This window comes from Chelon labrosus (assembly GCF_963514085.1).
Source record: "Chelon labrosus genome assembly, chromosome: 3".
Lineage (NCBI taxonomy): Eukaryota > Metazoa > Chordata > Actinopteri > Mugiliformes > Mugilidae > Chelon > Chelon labrosus.
Window position 1 is genome coordinate 21,332,696 of NC_140339.1, and position 21,948 is coordinate 21,354,643.

Sequence of the window (21,948 nt, forward strand, 5' to 3'; positions counted from 1 at the left end):
TGGAAAAGTGAATCATGGTGCCAAACAACACTGAAAACAGTTTGTGTAAAATAAACTTGACAACAGTTTAAAGAAGCTTGACAAAAGTTAGTTAACTGAGCTTTACAATAAGAGAATATTATTGTGCTAATTTTTCTTCTTTCTTCATCTTCTTTTTCTTTCTTCTTCTTCTTCTTGGGCTATTCTTATTTTTTTCTTTATGGGCTCGACTAAATAATCACCTCGGAAGACATTATATTAATTTACAGTTAATTCCCATAACCACTGCTTGACCATTCCTAGCTCTGCCTGAACCTACACCATAGTGTACACGTTTTTATATAGTGTACAGTTGTATACATCAGTATCAGTGTGCATTCACTGTATAGTTAAAGTTCCACTTGTAGATAGATAGATAGATAGATAGATAGATAGATAGATAGTTTCTTTATTAATCCCAAACTGGGAAATTTCTCTGTTGCAGCAGCAATTTACAGGCATTCAACCACAGAGTCTGTATATCTTCAGTTTATATATAGGCCCATATATAATTTGGTGTAATCATTTTTTTGTCCCTAAAAGAGCAGCATGTCCCTACACAGTGCGTTAACAGATTGATGTCCCCACAGCAAGGATGAACACACTCTCTCTCTCTCTCTCTCACACACACACACACACACACACACCGTGATGTCACTGAGGGGAGTGTGGGACGGGTCTGACCGTTGGACGCCTGGACGGACTCAGACAGTAACAGGCGGACAACGGTAGTCGAGTCTCTGCTCTTTAAATCTAACTTTAATAATTAAAAACTAAATAAACCATGAAACCAGAACGGTTTCAGTTCTGTCCTATGCTGGGCGAGCTGTAGTCCAAACTTCAGTAGTTTAACCATGGAGACTAAAAAGAAGCGGACACCGAGTCAGTTGACAAACCGCTCCGGAGGCTGGCAGACAACGGAAGAATGAAGGCTGGCCCTCAGTAGGACCGAATCTCCCGCCCGGCTCTCCCCCAGCTTCATGTCACCCTCCTCTCCGTGTCAGATGCCTGCGCGGGGCGATGGGGGCTACAAGCCGGCACCTGTATCCCCCGCTCCGCCTGTCCCGCCGAGGAGGGTCCGGAGCCGGGACAGGGGCTCCGGCAAGATGCGGCGGTCCGGGGCAGGGTCAGCGGGAGCCGGAGCAGCGGAGAGGCGGGTGAAGTGTGTGCTGGTGGGGGACGGAGCAGTGGGGAAGACCAGCCTGGTGGTCAGCTACACCACTAACGGTTATCCCACCGAGTATGTCCCGACTGCGTTTGACAACTTCTCAGGTAAAGGATGGAGGAGGAGAAGACACTGTAGATTGTTATGGATCTGATATCAACAAGTCTGATCTGGATAGCTAATCTATAATCAGTTTTACTCGTCTTTAAATGTTTGACTGGCTTTGAAGTACATTTTAAAGCTGCTAAATATGTTTATATTAAGGATGGACCAGCTGTGATTGAGTTCAATTATACAATTAAGAGTTAGGCTAAAAGTGTCTATTTTATGCTCATCACCGAGATGAACAAACTATAGGAATATATCACCAGTTTATGAATGAAATGTTTACTTGAGTCACTTTTTCTTTAGACAAACTACGAAAAACTACATTCATTTTAAAGTGGCTGGTTAAGATGTTGTCAGCCAGTTCTGTCCATTGGGAATTTATCATCGCCAAATTCATGTCAATATATTGCTAGACACATGTGTGTTTGTTACTGATGCTACAGTTGTGTGTGTGTGTGTGTTTGTGTGTAGCGGTGGTATCGGTGGATGGGCAACCGGTCAAACTACAACTCTGTGACACAGCTGGACAGGTCAGTGATCTCAATAGTAACACAAACATGCACCCACACACACACCCACGCACACACGCACGCACACACACACACGAAGCAGCATTTCCTGTTGTTGTTATATTCATGTTGGACATAATGCCCCTGATGGGAAATGATTCTGTCTTTCTTTCTGGTAGAATCAGGAAACACAAATGCTTTTTTTTTTTGCCTTCTTGCCTTAACTTGATCAGTGACGGTGAGGAGCTATATTAGAAACAGGAAAATAAATACATGTATACTGGAATCAAAATGGATTGCTGCGCTTTCCCCCAGATGCCCAGTAACAAACTTAAAAATATTAATAACTGAGATACATTTTTCCGAAAATGTTTTTTTTTTTTTTTTTTTTTTTTTTCGTATCTTATGTAAAACCATAATTCTGGTTCTTTATTGAAGTACTTGTAGACAGTCAAGTTTACCGTCATAGAGTTCATTAAGTTTTAAATCTATCTGCAGGTTTTAATAGATAATAGGAATGCAGATAAAAAAAAAACAAGTTTGGTCTAAATAGGTTCAGTTTTTCTTTTCTTTTCTTTTTTCTTGTTTTCGTCCGGGAATTAGCTATTTGTGTCCGGTAGGTCTTTCCTTGGAAAAATACTGTGACACACGGGAAGTGATGCAATTATGTCTACATTTGCAGCGGTCGAGGTTTGTCTGGAAAAGATAGGAGAGCTCTATATCATTGGAATGACTACAACTGGTTAAACACGATCAAACCATGGCTTCCTGCTGAAAGATTAAAAGCATACAAAAATCCCCATGCGCTGTATGCACACTCTTGAGCCAGGGTGTGACACGTGCAAGATATTTCAGGTATTTAACTAATTTTTAGGTAACAACAAAAGGAAGTCTGTGGACTAATGTATATTGAGCTTAAGGTCAAGGATGTGTCAAGTGTGTCGTCCATGAGCTTGTGAATGCAAGAGGTCACACACATATAAATAGCCAATCAACATTATCATCGTGATGATCGCCTGTCCACAGATATAATGACAAAGTAAATGGGAGGATCACAGGGAGAGGAAGGACAGAGATCAAGGCAAATGCTGAAAGACAGGGAGGAGAAACCATACTTCATAGTCTATTGTCTATAAATAAATAGGTCTCTCAGTGGTGCTAGATTAAACATGTCTCTCTTTTACACTTAGAAAAAGAGGAAGAGAGGTCTCAGTAGTTGTCCTTCCTGCTCCTCTGGTGGGACTGAATCTGAATTTGTTCAGTTGCTTCCTCTTCTTGAAATGTTTATCACCCCACTTTTCCTCCTGTCTCCCTCTTCACTGTCCTCATTTGCTAAACATACAGGACTTAAAGTTTGTTGTAGATTACTGTTCATGCTTCACTGGTGACACCCTCCGTTTATCTGATTACAAGCATTACTGAGCTCTAACACTCACGGTGGACACTCGCTTTCTCACCCAATCCTTCCAGGATGAGTTTGACAAGCTGCGTCCGCTGTGTTACACCAGTGCAGATGTGTTCCTGCTGTGCTTCAGCGTCGTCAGTCCAGCCTCCTTCCAGAACGTTCCTGAGAAGTGGGTTCCTGAGATTAGGAAACACGCCCCCTTCGCTCCGCTCGTCCTTGTGGGGACGCAGTGCGACCTTCGAGAGGATGTCAAGGTGGAGTTTTAGCCCAATGCTCACCATGTGTCACGAATTCATATCATGTTAACAAATGAGACCTTCCACAAACTAACTGGAAGCCTTGGTATAGTTCAGATTATATCACAAAATACGAATACAAATAAGTGTTTCCTGCATTTTGTCCACATCCATTTATATCAGCGGGATAGACTGACTATTAGAAACACGGCACCATAAACTACAGCCTCCAAAATATCTGAAAACTGAATGTTAAAACACAAAGTTACAATTCAATCCACTGTGTCAGACTGTGTTCATGTTACATATGCTTCTTTCTTGTCTCCTTGGCTAGTACTTTGGTAAAAAGTGATCTGAGAATGTATATAACATATTGAGGCTTCTGTTCTGCAGGTTCTTATTGACTTGGCAAAGTACAGAGAGCGGCCTGTGGACCCAACGGACGCCCGGGACTGTGCGATGGAGATTGGAGCGGTTGCCTACATGGAGTGCTCCTCTCTGACCCAAAAAAATCTCAAGGAAGTATTTGACACGGCCATACTGGCCAGCCTGCAGAGCTACAACTCCCACAAGCACTCGAGAGGGAAACAAAAGCATCGAAAAAAGCAAAGGCAGACACCGGACAAGATGAAGAGCTTATCAAAGTCATGGTGGAGAAGGTACTGCTGTGTGGCCTAGAGCAGACCTGAGATGGGCCTCGCGTTGGTGTCTGAAACTCTGATTCTTTGACTTCTGGTCTGGGTTCAGCTTCGCCTGTGTGGACGGAAGTTTTGTTTTCTTTCTAAAGGAGCCTGATACATGGCCTCGACTGGACTGTGGTTGGGAACCAAGAATGTCACGGATGTAAAATGTTTTTATTCTCGTTGTGGATGAGATCTACTACTGAGCCTTTACAGGAGAAGGGGCTTCTGTTTCTCCTGGAATTAAACTGGTATAAACCAGTACTTTTGTGGGACTAGCAGAAGATGTGATAGTATTGTTTAGGATTCGAACAGGAACTTGGAAACTTACTCTGGAGTTCTGGTAAAACCATTCCTAGCTTGTTATGGATTTATGCAGCCTTTATGCAGAGTATAATTGCTATTATTGGTGACCTAAATGCATCCAATCGTCATTTTTCTAACTTCTAACTTTAGTCTGGCTTCAAATACCCATGATTAGAAAGAACTGCTGACAGAAATAGAGCGTCCCTCAGACCAGACTTTGTCATTTTGGATTTTCCGACCCAGACATGATCACCGGACATAATTAAAGTCAGAACAAATGCATGCCATGGTTAATTTTAGAGCTGTTTTTATAGCTGTGGCCATTGTTATTCTAATGAAACAACATACTGTTTTGACACCTATACCATTAGTCTGTAACGTGAATCACGGTTGACCTTTTAATATAATCTTGAACTGAACAATTTACTGAGTTTGTACATGCTCAGATTTTAGTGTGGTTTGCAATGTGGGTTGACAGAGATTATGTTTGGTGAGGTTAAGGCTTCGGTTTGGGTCATATCATATCTGATTTGGATCAAAACTAACACCAACGCTTTTTCCCCATGAGGGTAAAAAAAAAGGATGTTTTTAAAAAAAATCTGGACAATGAAACCTGCAACATATCTTCAACACATGATACCAAACAACACATCAAGACAATCTGAATATCCATTTGATAATAACACTAGCATTGTTCTACAACAGCAAGTTGTATCTATCCAGGTGTCCGGTGACCTACTTTGGTTTCCATTTGTAGCTGTGGTTGTTTATCATCCCCATCTATCCTACATTAATAAGGAAAGGACTGACAGGCAGTGAAGCTGGAGTGGGACCAGCGTGGTTTGGCGAAATATAAATCTTTGGTGGTGGACTGTCATCTGGCTAGCGCTTCACCGTAATGAGACTGGAGGGCACTTTGTAGCTCATGATCACAGTAGATGCGTGACGACTGCTGAGCCCGTCTTCGCATGAAATTCAGCTTCAAACTGAGAAAGCAGACATCTTAATTTGAAGTATTCTGCAGGCAAGAACAAATAATCCAGGTTTCAGATACTTGTGCTGCTTGATGTGAGTTTGATTTATTTTTCCTGACACTTAAGCAGCCTAAGTATAAGCACTTAACAGAATTAGCACAACCAAGTGCTCAACGTGGACTCACTTGTTCGTGTATGTTTGTAGCAGGAAAATAATCTAAACAAACTGGATCTCAGTTTATATTTTAGCCTTTCAATGCAATTATGTTTAAGACTGTGAAGGTTGAACTATGTTTTGTCATGAGCTGTAGCTTGATACATCATGTTTGTTTTCTTGCGTTTGTCTCTATGTATAATCTTCATGTTTAATTGTGATGGAAACCATCGTTCGTCATCTGTCATTCTGCACCCACACTGCTTTAACACCACAGAGGCTCCCATTGAGGTGGCCCCTGTGTAATTGTACTGATTCTTCTGTTAGTACTGTAGCTTGCCCCCACTTAAATAGATGAGGCCTTGTATGTTGCAGAAATAAAAATAACTGAAAGCAAAATGTGAGGCTTTTAAACACTCCGCTGCCACACATTCCTTTGCACATTGTAGTTACCAATAATATCTTTTATTTCTCTACCGTGCCTAAACATCTAATTGGCTCTTTGTTACAGAGTCACTAAAGGGGAAAGTAAAAGTTGCAGTATGGACTCAAGGCAGATCTGCCGTTATTCAGTGCTTACACAGCTTAATTAGACGTCAAACTCTCACTTTGTAGCCCAGGGACAAATGACACTTTGACTCTGAAGTTGACCTGAAGTAAGAGACAAGGTTAAAATGTCAAGTTGTCACATTGTTCAGTGTCACCACTGACCTTAACAGCAACAAGAACTGGAGGGTGTTTAAGTAAATCCTGGGCTAAGAGTGAGAGATGTCTCGTTTTCTAAAAGAATGACAGTTTGCCTAGAGCTGAGGATGATGTGACTGACAGGCGTATCTCCCCTTTAAATGTGGGGTCAGTTGATGCTTTGTCCCTAAAAGTTAACTGGCATCAGACTTTATAGTGTGTGGTTCAAAGTGAGCGCTCTGCTGGTGTGAAATGGAGTGAGCTGTGGTGTGCTCGAAAAAACTTTTTTTTACATTAAGTTCAGTCTAACAAACTTTAAATTTTTAAGTTAGATTTGTGCAATTCTCTTTTGTGGAATATAATCACCCAATAATCACTCTTTTAAACCTTTCTATTAATCTATACTGAATGTAGATAGTAAAGACGCTGAATGTTGCCTGAAACAGATCGGAGAACTTTGTTTATTTCCACTCAAAATGTTTGGCTGTGTTGAGCTCAGGCCTCAGAGTAAATCCGTGTCTCCCGGTTTGAAGACTGGGCGTTACTGGGCCCGTTTGGTAGTTTTCTGCTGAAGATGTTACAGCTGTGACTGAATGGGCTCACTGTGTTCGTGTTTTACTCTTGATAGCAAATGCATTGTTTCTTGCAGGGGAAAAGACATAATAGGTCGCTTGTCTTGCTGTTTGTGTGTAGTCTTGGCCGACGGTGGAGTTAAGTAGGCTAAAGGTCACACAGACTCTTATGATAGCTGGCATTTCCTCTGTCAGGTTTTATCTACTTACGTGCAAGACTCAAGGAGAGCAGTTAGTTTCTCATCACGTTAGTTTCTGAACGCAGCATGCGCTCATTTATTCCTTTTCAAATACATTTAAACTGTATGAGTGAGGCCTTTGTCGTTTAGCGAGTCAGTCAAATAGAGAATATTTTACATGTTTCTGACAAAGACTGGAGGATGAATAATCTTTGTTTTGGATCTTTATCTTTAGCCTTTAACATTTGTTAAATAATCTTGTAAAACAAGTATTTTTTTCTGAACAAAACGCGTTCAGGTCACAGTTGATATTTACATACTGTAAAGTACTGTAGAAGTAGAGATGAGTCAAGACGTCGCTTGACCTACTGACTAATGTTGCTTACTTAGCTGAAGTTAGCCAACATTATCCACCAAAATCTACAGGCTGTACCAGAGATTGTTTAAAGGCGTTAATTTCCTACTTTTTATGTGGCTATGCAGTGTTGATGGAACTGTAATCAGTTGAAGGAATACAATAAATTCCTCCCTAGATGCCATGTTTACAGAAAAAGCTGAGATTTGTGAGTTGCCTTCTTGAACCAGGAAGCACTGCGTACAAGAGGTTTCAAAACAGCACTGCCAAAAGAAAAGGTGACTAAAATACCTCACTGTTAGACTTAAATACCTTCTAGATAAAAAGAAGCCGTGCAAATAGCGCAAACTTTTATCACCATCCTAGCCTGTAGCTGTTTCTTTGTTGGACAAACATAGCGTTGCAGAGCAGAAATTTCTCACTCTGTGATCGACTGCCCTCTTTGTCCTGCTTGGTTGTCTTTTGTAATTTATCTTTGGGATCTTGAAGAAGGTCTCCAGCGCACCTCTGTCCCACTACACACTACACACATCTATAAACTGGACAGATATAGAAAAGGTTGAAAATCTGAATGCTCATGTGAACCAAATTTAATATGTGTGGACTAAGTGTTGTCAGAGGTTAGTCTCACTTTGACGTGTGCACCCTGTATGACAGATGTTTGGCTTTGTAATGTAGAACAGATGGGTCTCTGAAAGTGAACAGTTGACAGTGAGAGGAGAGACGTGGTGGGGACTTTCCATTAGGTAGAGTACTGTGCAGGCATTTTGATAAAGGTAAGACAGAAGTGTTTGATCTTAAACTCTGGTACTGGACAGTAGAAGTACAAATTGTATAAACTACACTGTCATGGTTGACGTCAGTTGTTGTGTTTAGTTTGGTGTTGTGATGGGCTTCTACAGTTTCTAAAACTGGCAGGATAAAAGAGAGTTTTTGTACAACTAAATGAGTGTCAAAGTCAGGCTACACTTTGTGTAGGCCTCTGCGTACTGTAACCAAATCAGTTTATGCACATTTAGACTCAACTGGGCATAGAATTCCCACGCTGGGCTAATTCATGACAGCACAAGACTATCCCATAAAGCCCTATGAGATTTTATTTTATTGAGCTTGATGCCCCCAGAAGCACACCTGAGCTCACTCACATGGGACACCAGCTGAGAGCTTCTCTTAGGAACCCAAGCCGTTCAGCCTGCATGAAGCGTCACTCTGTTTTCATTTTCCCTGCATGTAAAAACATTGTAACAGATAATGTGCTGCTGCAATCTGCTCACACTGAATTCTCTGTGTAAGCGTGGGCGTCAGTTAACGGAGGATGTGTTTGTACAGACGTTTTATACCCTGAGAAATAAAGAATATTTGGTATAATATGCAGCTGCGTTTGTTGATTTTGAGGCTCGGTGCTCAGTGGTGGGACTGTGTGTTTAAATATAACTCCTGGATGTATGTAACCTCCACCATGACATGAGAGCCTGCAGACTGTAAACAAGAATATGGTTTCATTTTCAGGTAGGTGCCAGAGTTTGTTTGCAACGTTTGTATATTTCTGTCGTTTTGCCTTCAGGTTTTCATGAATTGTGCCCAAACAGCAGGTCTTCAGCTCCTTTATTTTCAGTACAATGCATAGCTCTCGGTTGTTGACTGGCATTCAGAAATGTTTTTCATGCTGTTATGGCTGAAGTCATGTTTTGGATTTGCACAGTTTGCTGTGTGATAACCAAGTGCAGCGACCATGCTGTGCTCAGCTGATGAACATCAGAAGGAAGGGGATGAAATGTTGGTGATGTTTGAGGGCACAGAGAAACACACAGACACATACACACACTCACAGACACACACAAAACGCCCTCAGAAAGTCATCCAACTTCAGGCTGGATCATTGTAAACACACTCTCTGCTTCCAGGCCCTCATGGTTATGCAAGAGCTTTATTTTGAAGGCTGTCATGTGACATTTGGTTAGAGGTCTGTCTTCTGTCCTGCTGGCAGTGTGTGCCCCGATGTAGCTCTGACTGGCAAACAAACTCTGCTCTGCTCCACCTGACAACGCAGTTAGTAACTAATGAGAAGTCCGACTTTGTTCTCGTCAGATCCAACTGCTCTGTGACTTAAGCAGTTCCAGGTTCCTGTTGGATGAAATTACTCGGCTCCTGATTCAGATTACAGCTTGTTTTCCAAAAATGTAATAATCAAGAATTGAATTCTGATGTGAAGACAATAGCTGTGGGAAGGCTTTTTATTTGCAATCAAAACCTCACAAAGCCGGCAACAGATGATCATGTAATAACACGGACTTAGTCAAAATGTGATAAAATGTTCCCCTGCATGGGCTGTGGATCGAATCAAGCCACTTAAGGAGCTGAGGCTGCTGGAAACGTGTATCAGATCACAAAGGTTTCCATAGCTTTGTAACAGTTCATTATGTCACATAGCATAGAGTTTTTTTTGGTTTTTTTTCATTTGACATTTGTGTCCATGTCTTCTGTCTGCTCAGGTTTGATCAATTTACATCAATTTATTATATTGCAATTGTATGTATTGTATGATGTTACTTCAAAACACTGGAGTTTTATTGTTATGGTGGTATTCACACATGGAACAAGAGCGATCGTGCAGAGGGAAAGGTTTTACAGTCTCATATGTACACACACACACACACACACACACACTTAGCAGCTGTCTACACACATTAATGGAGTTCATAGCTTATTAGGAAAGTGGAGATTGTGTTTCAGCTCTGCTTGTTAGGAGTCAGCACTGATGTCACTCTGGCTCCCCTTTATGTTATGTAACACGCACACACACATACACGTACACACACACATACACACGCTATGAAATTATAAAATGCTGCCTTCCCTACTGGCAGCTTTCTTTTGTGTGTGTTTGTGTGTGTGCGCATGCACGTTCAAAGGAGAAACAGCAGTTAGGCGAAAGTGAAGAAAACAACATTAGAGGAGCGACAGATGGGGAGGAGGAGGGAGAAAAACACTGAAAGATAAATAATGTTATAGAAAGTGACAGCTGGATAGAGAAACAAAACTTGATAGAAAACATCTCTGCTTGAATAGGTCAAGCTGGATGCTGGTGCACGGAGAATGTTCTGGGGTTTAAAGTGGCAGCAGTTTCACTCATGGGTCCTCTCTGTCTCCTCACAGCTCACACTGTCTAGGTCACACTGCTGTGGAGTCACAGGGAATATTAGTTAGTATTAGGTTTCCTCTAAACCTTAGTTGCTGCTGTAAATTAGTTGTAGATACACTGTTGCCCATGAAGTTGGAATAAAATATTTTTTACCTCAAGATTGTGACAATGTGATTTATAGAAATAATGATAAAAAGAAGATTATGTCTGAAAACAAAATCATTTCAACTATGGGTAACAGTGTATATGCATTTTCTAGAATAAAGAAGAGATTAAAACCGCAAGAAGACATCTTGCAACAGCTTGCTAATATCATCCTTTATTTACTGAAGGCTGTAATAAAAACAGACAAGATCTTTTTCACAGAACACATTCTGACGTGGTGCAGGGGGAAAGGTGTGAGTTATACAGTCAATGACGACTGAAATCCATTTAACTGTTTCCGTCTTGGTATTGCAGATAAAAGCTCACGATCACCCTGTACAGAGTGCTGGTTAGTTTTTTAATGAATCAAACTGTTTGGTGTGAATAAAGGATTATGATGTAGAATATGATCATTAATTATATGCTCTGGAGTGTGCTCGTGTGCTCAGGAGCATGGCGCTTGGTGCAAATTTAGACGTGTCTGTTGTCTGTATCATCAAAAAAAGAGTACGTGACCCACAAATACTGATTATTTCATCAATGGCACGGCATTACATGATAAAAAACATCCAAAATGTACACTGGTCTCAGCCTGACCACTTCTGTAACCTTAACTCTTACCTTAAAAAAAGCCAACACTTAAGGACTCTGCTCAGGATATCCATCTTATCGTCTGAAACTGTCCCACTCTTAAAAGCAAACACGACCTCACTTTGTATCAATCATGTTTACAGACTCTGAAACTCAGAGAAGCAAAGCAAATATGTTGTATGAGTTTTTAGCAATGACAGGTTAAAATGTATGATGAATAGTATGTGATGTGCAAATGCCATTTATCTAAGCCCACAGTTCTCTTGTAATCTTTAAGCGAACCTGCTCTATGAATATGCTTTATCTCTATCCATTCAACTTCTGCTCTCATACAAACACACTTTTCCCCTTCTTATCATTCCTTATCACTTTCTTTCTGTCTCTTTGTTTTCCTGTCAAACACACACTCTCTCCGTCCTGGTGTCTCTCTTTCATGCGTGTTGTTTGTCTGTGAATTACCCGGTGACAAGGCCTGAGAGTGTATTTGTGATCATATACGTGTTTGAGTGTGAGCTCAGAGTTCACAGAGCGTGTCATGTGGCATTTACACGGTTGAGAAACGGCATGACACATGCAGTTTACACCCTCACAGCTCACTCCCACTCTCCCCCTCAACAGCTGACCACGGCTACATTACTGCACATAACACTACTTGTTGTGGTCAAGGTCAAGATGCAGTACATTTTTATTTCATGACATGTGCCGAGCGTGAGGTACACAAACACACGTCTTATATTTCAGAACGTGTGCTAAATTCACATTTTTACAGCTTTACACAATCACGGATATGGGAATTCATGTTTGGTTTCTTGGGAAATGGCTCTTTCTTATTGAATTAGTAAAGAGAATTTACTGATAAAAATACAAACTCATAGCAATGAGGTCCAAGCTTTAGATTCTCTGACACAGTCTGTTTGTGGAACTCAAAATATCACCCCCAATATATTTTTTAAGAATGTAAATGTTTATTACATTAATGATAGTACATATTTCTGTGTTCCATGTAAACGGCCCCTCTTCTGGTGCCTCACAGTGTTTGCTAAACTCACAAGTTGTGCTGACATGTCTGAGGAAAATGCTGATGTTTCCCGACAGCCTCATCATTTCATTCTGTCTTTGCGTTTCCTACAGTAAGTTACCTGGCCATTAGCTAGCTAGACTGTTTAGTTCAGTAGTTGTACGCGCCTCCAATGAAAGCAATTCTTCACTTCCAGTCACCATTGTTTGAAGAAAATAAAGAAACACTTGAAATCCCACTGAGGACCAACGTTTTGGTGGAGGAATAACAGAAGGACACTGGCACACGAGAACACGTGAGTGAGCCCACATATAGGCCATGTGTAAATCCAACTATAAACCAGCATTATCACAGGTGTTTTCACTTGTCCTGGCTGGTAAGACCTCTGCTCAGGCTGCAGGGGGGTAGGGACATGATAGGGACTGGCCTTCACGTCCCAATCAGAGTGATAAAGGTGTAATTGGTTGTGCCACAACAGTGTGACTAAGCTAACTGGAGCGTTATGGAGACGTCAGTCAAACACAGTCTACACACGCTGACACGGTCCTGAGAGAGGAGGTGTAATCAGCCAGAGTAAGTGAAAACACATGTGTGGTTATTCTGTGGGGCGCATTAAATAACCACACATAAAAATCAGTGAAAGTTAAATCTCGGTTAGTTTGACTCTCTTGCAAAACCTTGATAAATGTATTTCTGTCACACCTCTTTGAACCCACAGCTGGAATAACACACTTTCTGTCAGTTTAGCTGAACAATATGTCCATTTGCAGTATGCTGCTAATTACACAGAATAGCTGTTTTGTTTAATGTCACTCACTATTTGAATCTCTGAGAACAACTCAGAGATGTGAGCAGAGGTCTGAGCCTGGTTTCACAAAACGACAGATGTAGACCAGTCTTAAATTTGCCTTCTTATTAGATTAACATAAAGAAAGTAAATGAAAAGAGTAAGTAAAATAAAGAGTAAGTGAAAAGACTCAGGACCTTTCAAATCAGATGGTCTTGTACCTTGTTAAAGAGGAAACTCTGGAAAGCTCTGATAAGGTCCAATTTCACATACGGTGAATAGAAAGCAAATATAAAGCAATTTAGTTGTATACAGTTGTATAATATGTATGAATAAAATCTTTTCGCCTTTACATATCGTACGCTAAGTTACTTGGCCGTTAGCTTGCTAACCGTTAGCATCTGTGGGGTCTTGACACCAAAAGCCTAGCTGTGATCTTCTCATGACTTACAGTTGATGTTACCACGTGCAGCACGACTTGTCATTTGAAGGCAGCAGAACTCCACAAGATGTCCAGATGTTTCCATGGTAACAAACAAACATAGTTTTCACAAGGCTGTTGGCAATGTACAGCAATGAGGATTATTTGTCCTAGGGTTTTACCTGGCCTTCTCAGCAAATTACTCCCGCTTAACAGATGAGTTTAGACCACTGACCTTGATCATATTTTGAAGTTTGGTGTGGTGCCTTGGTCGTCACCATCTTGACCTGGTTGATTCAAAAATGGAGTGAGAGTGTAGCTGGTGACACATGGTCAGAAAGCTACACTTGAGGGGACCCACCTGTCACCCGAAGCGGCCATGCTCTCTATTATGCATAACTTAAATACTTGATATAAATTAGCCTGCTGAGCTATCTAAAAATGTATCCGTGTGCAGTTGTTAGCACAGAGGTCTGCGTTTAACTCCCTTTAGCAGCCATTTAGCAGCCATTTGTAGAACTGCATATCATTTTTTCAGTCCCAGAGGTCAAAAGTTAGGTTAGATGTCCATTTGAAACGTGACTATTAGTTCGATCTCAGCTGCTGTCAAAGTCTGTCAGTGTGAAACTATAAACTGTAATTCCTGGCTACATTTACAGCCTTTTTTTTAGTGTAGGCATGGCAGGAAAAACACAGGTGTGACCAATAACATTAATGACTGCACCGGTCAATTAAATCTTCCAGTCAGTCATGAGAGCAACGCTGCATGCTCGGTAGAAGGAACCTGGAACTGGCTCGCCTGTTTGAAATGCAACCATTATTAAAGTTATTAATTACACCGGTGCTTTTCCAAACATGATGTGCCAGTCTTAATGGCAGTAGTGGGAATCAGAGCATGTGATTTCTAAACAAGACATGAAGACTGTTTGTGGACATCAGAACTCACTGCCACACTCGATAGATGTTGACAATATATGGTCAAATACGGGTGGAAGGTCTAAGAAGGAGAAGTTTGAGATCAACTAGAAAGACAAGAAGACAGGAGGATAGAGCAGCTGACGTCATGACATTTAACTGATTAAACTGAATCTAATGACACAGTTATTAAGAGTTTCACCGTCTTGAAGATTTAAAAAGTATCAAGAATCAGCCTCTCTCCATCTATCTCTCTCTCACACACACACACACACACACACACACACACACCCACACACACAAACATACTTCTGGGAAGCAGGGATTAGTAAGCGATATTGAGAAGTGGGAGAAAGCAGCCTCCCTCCGTGGCCTCTTAAACCAGATGTAACCAGCTGGCATACTCGCATACGCACAACACACACACACACAAACACACAAAGTGATCACCAGGCTCGTGGCCAGAACTTTTGTCCTTTTCTCAACTGTGTGAGCCGGCACACAATGGAGAAAGAGAGAGGCCCAGTTTCAGCTGTGCAGAGTTCAAAGACGCTGCTCCACTGCATCCCCGCAGCCAATGAATCCTGGTGCAGGGCAACAACTGTTCCTTAAAGGTCTGCAACAGTCAGACTTTTTTTTACCTTCAGTGGTTAAACATGTCAGTATTTATTTAACTTTACATGATAACAACAGACAGGTGGACATTTGTGTACCACATACTGTATGAGTGTGTGTTTTCAGACTGAAAGATGAGTGAATGTCTGTTTCATGTCTGCGCGTGTGTGTTTGTTTAACCCAGGACAGACAGTGGGGGAGAGAAAGGGTGTGTGATGTGTCGATGAAGAAGTAACTGAAGGGAGTTCATCTGATGGACTATGAGTCATGGGAGACTGAGTCTGAAACCAGATGATTCTCCAGTTTATGGAGAAAATATGCTGAGTCTTCATTATTATAAAAACAACCTTTTCTCCCTAAAAAAACTTTTTCTCTTATTATTCAAACATTTATACAAATTCTGAGTTAGAAGTTACTACCAGGGTCATTTCTCACCCTACAACAGGCTATAAAGTTACCTCTGAGACTAAACCTGCCACAACAGAGTGGAAAAAGCTGCCACTGTGAAACCGGGAAATTAGGATAAATGTAAACTTTCCCTTTCCTAATGTGAACAACTGAAGCACAATTTAGCACCATCTTGGCTGTGATGCTTGTGCTTTTGACAGAAATGTCTCAACAACATTTTGGATGGACCGTCATACTATTCTGCAAGCATTCATGTTCCCAGGATGAACTATCTCTGCTAATCCACTGACTTTTTTTATCATCAGGTCAAAACTCTAATACCGAATAATTTGTTTTTGTTGTTTGGGGGTTATAAGTAGAGTAGATGGTGGTCTGTACAGCCCCAGTTTTTAGAGGCAGAAAGGAGAACCTGCACAAAAGAAAAGCAATGAACCGCTGTGGATGGGCCCGGCAGCAAAACATATTTTATCCACCCCAGACAAAGCCCTCTGTCAGACAACCTTTTGCGATTGGTAACTAAAGGAGCTACTTTGTCCTCTTCAGCACCACCAGACACAAGTTGCTGATCTACCACTGAGTGACTTTGGTGATTTAACCGTTTAATTCTGACCCAAAGTCACAAAATAACACAAACAACCAAGGCAGCAGTACACCCTCAACTCCCCTAGTCTAAGAGGTTAAATCACAGTTTTTGTCAGTGGAGTCTGGCAGCTTTGAAGAGTGTAAAGATCTACAGAATGTCATTCAGCATCACTCAGTGTCATATATTCCTTCACTTATAGTCGAGCACTGAAGAAATCTAAAAAGCTTTATGATGTCTTGGTTAAATAATTATCATCAGTGGTTTCAGAGCAGCAGTCACAAGATGTTAGACTGTTCATATGATCAAACTGTGCTCCATATAGACTACAGTGACTCTGCTGTTTGTAGTGGGGTGGTCATAAGATGAAACAGCTATGGGGAGAATCAAAATATATTCAATCACAAGATCCTTGAAGAGTACTCAGAAATATCTAGTCTCAATTAAAAATACTTCCCTCTCTTCTGTTTGAAATTTATCTGCATTTCAGTGTCTTGTTTAAAATGGAGAGCTTGGATATAGAAGGAAGAAACTGTTTAGCCTTAACGTATGTGGCAGATGAACAACAATATACAAGATACAATATAATGAAAGAAGTCAGTTCATTTAGAAGCCCTTCTTCAAAATGTAAACCTCCTTTGAGACTTCTTTTTTAAAAAATATCACAAAATTGTTCTAAATGTTGGCTATTGCTTTCTTTCTGAATAAAAATGTTCATCTTAGTTCGAGGTGTGTTTTTACCAGACATGCATCGCGGTTCTCTGCTGACGGGGATCCGCTGAAGGCATCAGGTGCCCCCTCAGACCACCTGAGTCCACCACTGCTCCAAAACGTTAAAATGAATATAGCACCACTCCCCAAATCCCGTACAAATATCAGTTGCATAACTTTAAAAACAAAGAAATGCTTATGCAATATAACTTCACACACGCGCTTACCAAAGGGCTTATTGAAAATAGAATCACGCATGACACACTCAGAACAATATGACTGGCTCAGTTTCATCTATTGATTTAATTTATTTGGTCTACTGCTTGTGTGCGCGCCTTACAGCAGTTGGCAGAAAGTCTCTTTTTACATTTCTGCTTGAGGAAATCGCGTTTGAGTAAGAAACAAAGCAAACATAGCATGAGGGAGAAAAGAAAAAATATATTTTCAAGGAAAGAGGTGGCGAATGAAAACAGACATTCACTCGAGAGTAAAAGAGAAAGAGTAAAAGAGGTGATGTAATGGCAGTAGTATGATCAGACGTCTCCTTGTCTCCATTCGGTCTTATCTCTCATCTGTTTACCTACTGTACATTCCGATGACCTGATATATATATATAAGATGCAGCATGCAGCGTGGTGTGTGTGTGTACAGGTGTGTTTAAGCAGGATCAGTCGTGTCTGTGTTTCAGGTCTTTGGTATGTGCTGCCCTGAAGGATCCAGACATAACTGACCCAGTGTTTTGTTTGTAATGTAGGTTTCCCTCTTTCAGTGCCACTGGAATCCTGTGGGCCATGGACAAAATATTGTGTATTTTATTTGAAGGATGTTACTTTTAGGAATTGCTGGCATCGTACTCGTCTTACAGTTTTTCTCAGTTGCTAAAACACTAAAATCCATTGGCTGAAGAAAGTTCTCAGTTGCTTGAACTCATTAAGCTAACTGTTCAGTCTGTTGTCAATACCTTAAACCATTTCACATGGTTTAGCAAAACTCTAAACACATTCTCATTCTTAAAACACATTCTGCACTCTAATGCACATGTCATCCATACTGGTAAACACAAGTGGCAACAATTACATGTAAAGAGAGCAGAAATGTCATTGATTGAACACAATCAGTCAAAATTGATTTCACTTGTTTCAAATGATGTGACAACCAATATAAGCCAGTTCAGAGAGCAAACGGGTTGTTGAAGGTGGGAAAATATTGCATGTGATGTCGATGAAGTGCTCTGGCCTGACCCAGCCCAAAGACAAGAAGAAGCCCATTGATCACATGTTTAGTCCTTTGATTTTTGACACTTTCATTGTATACTGTAGCACAGTGCATTGTAGGCTGTATATGGTACAATAAACAAATTGTATGGCCCTGAACATTGTGCTTTCCATTTGTTTTCAGTACTGACTGCTCAATAGATTTCGACTGGTTACAGGTTCATATCATCAAAGAACAAGAATTACAGTATCACAGAGATAAAGTTTTTGAGATGCAGGGTACAGCACTGTAAAAATAAGGGTACAAGAAGCCTTCTTGAAGAAGGAGGAAGAACAAAAAAAAATGCAAAGAGCAAATCACAGTAATTTCTGATCAATTTTGAGCTTTTTGTATAATGACAGAAACATATGAAATTTGTTTTGAGATTAAAAATGTATGTTTTGAACAATGTGTTTTCTATTTTTTGGTGTATTGTTTACTGACTGCTTGATAGTGTATGTAATTTTGAGCAATTTGTTTATTATTTGAGAGCAGTGTTTGATTTTGAGCACAGGTAAAACTGTTTTGAGGCGAAAGTTTCATTTTGGGCACACGTAAAACTGTTTTGAGGCGAAAGTTCGATTTTGCAAGAGGAGTCAGAGGTTTTGTAAATCGTGCTTGAAGCTGAGGTTTTGTGTTTAAGGTTTTGAGAAAATGGAGCAAGGTTTCAGAAATTGTGTTTAGCAATTGAGAAAAACTGTAATTAGACTCTGCACCCTGCAGCTCGTGAATAAAGGCCTTCTTTAAGTTGTTACTTTGGTGCCTAACATCTGTTCTATTGTGTGTCTGTTGACATTCGTGATGTCAGTGTGCAGAACTCAGCTCTTGGTAAAATAGCACAAATAACACTTTACAGTGGATTGTCTCCATCAGTGAGATCTCAAAATAAGAGCCCACTGTCAAGCTGGGGAGATAAAAACGACATGAGCTCATGGCTAAACGAGACAAGTGTGAAGGCAAGGCAGAAGGAAGGCTCAGATGACAGGGAGGAAGGAAGACGAGAGTGAAGGGGTGACAGGAAGTCACATTGGGTGGAGATTAAAAATGGGAAAAGGGGCAGAGGAGAGGTGAAAGGGAGAGAGGAAAAGGAAAAAGGGTGTTTTCTATAGTTCATCCAACACGCTTAGCTGGACGACACACACATAGACACACACACACACAGGATGTGTCTGGTGCTGACATGCTGGTATATCCTGACAGAAACAGAACAGCTGACTGTGACATCTTCCTACTTCCACTGTGTGTGTGTCTGTATGATGTGTGCGTACCTTTCTGTGTGCTAGCTCTGAGGCTTGTGCTGTTGATAGGAGGGTCCCGGGATTTATGCGATTTATGTTTCAAATGGTTTGTGGATTACAGTTGTTCAGGTTGAAATACGAGTCAGAGGACTGGTCTTTGCAAGCCCCACTACAGTCCATAAACACAGCATATATCGTGCTATGATCTCATAAACTTGATAAGATGAGCCTGTTAGCTGCTTGTCAGTTTACAAAATCTGCACCCCTGATATTTTTACATCCAGCTGATTCATGTACCGACTATTTTCTAGGTGTGTTTCCGAGCTCTTTAGTTTCTAAAAGCTCCCACATGTCCACAAAACTAGTTGATATAATTGAGTCTCGGTGCCAAGCGCGGCTGTGTTTTTTCTTACAGAGATTTCTTCCTGAATACAACACTGTGAGAATAGTGAAAGAAAACCGTAAACTTGTGGACCGCAACACCAAAACAGTGAGCAGAGAGACAAAATGCTCCATAAAGGAATTCTGCTATGAGCCAAGACGACATTACTCATGGTCAATTAATCAGTTTTTGATATAAGCATAAAGCTGTGTTATGTAGCAAAAGTGTTATTTACCAAGACTAGCGTTACAGATTTGCCTCAAGGGGCTTTATAAGGGAGGGGAACATGCAGCAGATAGATGCTGTGTTTACTACTGTATATGCAGCAAACAGGAAACAACAAGACCATGAAATGTCATGAAGCAATAGCCAGATAGTGACGGACAGCCTCCACTCCAACATAGACCCATGTGTCTTATACTACTACAGTCATCCTTTGGGTCTGTGTAACAGTAAAGTAGAATGCAGATTGGAGGTGTGCGCCTCTGAAAAAGAACTTATAGTAAACTATATTTGGTCGCAGCCCGCATTTTAACTGCACTGCTGTGACCACTGGAATGTGTGTTCTTGTGTGTGCGTGTGTGTTGGGACATCGCAAAACTCTTTCGCACTGTGAGGGCAACGAGGCCGATGCAGTTTTAGGAACGAGAGCAGGAGATTGAAAAAAAAAAAACGACTGTGCATGTCTTGATGAATGCCTCCAGTGTCCAACTACAACCTGCTATTGTGGTCTAGCTGTCTATATAGGACCTGTTGGCTAGACGACACACACACACACACACACACACACACACACACATTAAGTTCTATATGTACAATTGCAGGTCTCGTTGGACTCCTGCGGCCCTCCTCCACAGTCATCAGTCAAGTTTAAGAGTCTGGAGACAGAAGCAACTCCCCCAAAGCGCACAGCTGGACAAGGCAGCCATTGAGCTCCACAGTGGTAACCTTTCAGAAGCATTTTTTTATAGTTACTCCAGCGAAAAATATCAGCTTTATATAGTGGCCTTAGGATATGAGCAACATAAAACTGTGTGCTGAAAATTCTTAGTAGAGAAACTATAAAACTGATTTTCAGAAGCTAAAAACTCCTCATTTCGACAGCTAAAGCAAGGAGTAGTTCCAAAGACGAAGCTTGAACAAAGGCGACTAGAGTTGTAAGGTTTTTCAAACACGTTTCATCACTCATCCACGTAGCTTCAGTTCTTAATGTCTAAATATCTTTGGGTGGTGCACATCTGAAACTCACGTAATTAGGCAATGCTCACCTGTATCTGGAGGAGAAATGTCTGACCCTGTTTTCTAACCCAAATAAATAGTGAAATAATAAATTCATACCCTAATTAATCATTAACAGTCAGAAACTCTAGAGTGGAGGTGTGAGTGAAACCTTTTGGGGACGGAGGTTAAGACTGTGTTATAAACTGATGATAAGTTATGCATCAGTCAGGGGACACACAATGACGTGGATGACTGAGGACCTTCACAGACATAAGGGACAGTAGTTTAGCCAAGAACAGACCAGAGCGTATTCATCGCAACCAAGGACAAACCAGTCACGTTCACACTGATACAGAAATGAAATCTGGTGTGCTTTGGCCTGTATTTCAGTCTCTTAACACAAGAACAGACACCCGGACTAAAGTTTTTCACACACTCCCTGTATCCATGCGCACACACACACACACACACACACACACACACACACAACACTGAAGCTGCTTATCTGCGCTACGAGAAAAACATCCTGCCTGTTAAAGACATCGGGGAAAATGTGTGCGCTCTGGTGTGTGAAGACATTTTTAGATTCCAAGGACAGTGTGCGTTTCCTCTCTTGCTTTCTATTGTTCCTGCAGCAACAGTGATCCTCGGGGGAGCGGAGCAACTAACCAGGACCGGAGAGCCGCAGCCAATGGCAGGGCAAGACAGAGAGGGCCCCGAGGCTAACCGAAGTCTGTCCTCTTTTGCTTTGCTACATCCATGGAGATTTAAATTATAACTAAGACACCGTGTCTTCTGTAGCAGGTCTGTGAGGACAAACCGACTGCAGGTTTTGATTTGAATCAAAGCCAACATGTAAATGATGAAGTCTGTACAATCAGCAGATGTACTCACTAGTGGGATGAAACCCTCCTGACTTTTTGCTCTAAATGTCACGTGGTCACCTCTCTCAACTTCACTGTGATATATTAGAATCCACGTCAGTGTAACAATTGTCTTTGCTGCCATCTGCAGGACTGTCTGAGCATGTGCAGGGTCTGTCCTCAGCTCTTTAAGAAGCACACAGCTCACTTCAAACTGATAACTCTGCAAATACATCTGTATAATGGTTAAACCCCATACTTTATACATGGCACTGGCAAATTATATTAAACTCTTAGTCAGTTCAACTTCTGT

At 41.1% G+C, this 21,948-nt stretch overlaps 1 protein-coding gene across 1 annotated transcript; it reads left to right on the forward strand.

Moving 5' to 3' along the window:
• The first annotated feature begins 682 nt into the window (after positions 1 to 682).
• rhoua (ras homolog family member Ua) lies at positions 683 to 10,369 on the forward strand. The gene is made up of 4 exons (XM_084541219.1): positions 683 to 1,290; positions 1,763 to 1,821; positions 3,271 to 3,459; positions 3,835 to 10,369. Exons 1-4 carry the CDS (start codon positions 999 to 1,001, stop codon positions 4,117 to 4,119), a joined length of 825 nt encoding a protein of 274 aa, XP_084397345.1. The 5' UTR covers positions 683 to 998; the 3' UTR covers positions 4,120 to 10,369.
• Positions 10,370 to 21,948: the final 11,579 nt, after the last annotated feature.

Coding starts and splice junctions, on each gene's coding strand:
- rhoua (XM_084541219.1), top strand. CDS start 999: ATGTCACCCTCCTCTCCGTGTCAGATGCCTGCGCGGGGCGATGGGGGC. Junction 1,822..3,270: donor TCTGTGACACAGCTGGACAG/GTCAGTGATCTC, acceptor CAATCCTTCCAG/GATGAGTTTGACAAGCTGCG. Junction 3,460..3,834: donor ACCTTCGAGAGGATGTCAAG/GTGGAGTTTTAG, acceptor TCTGTTCTGCAG/GTTCTTATTGACTTGGCAAA.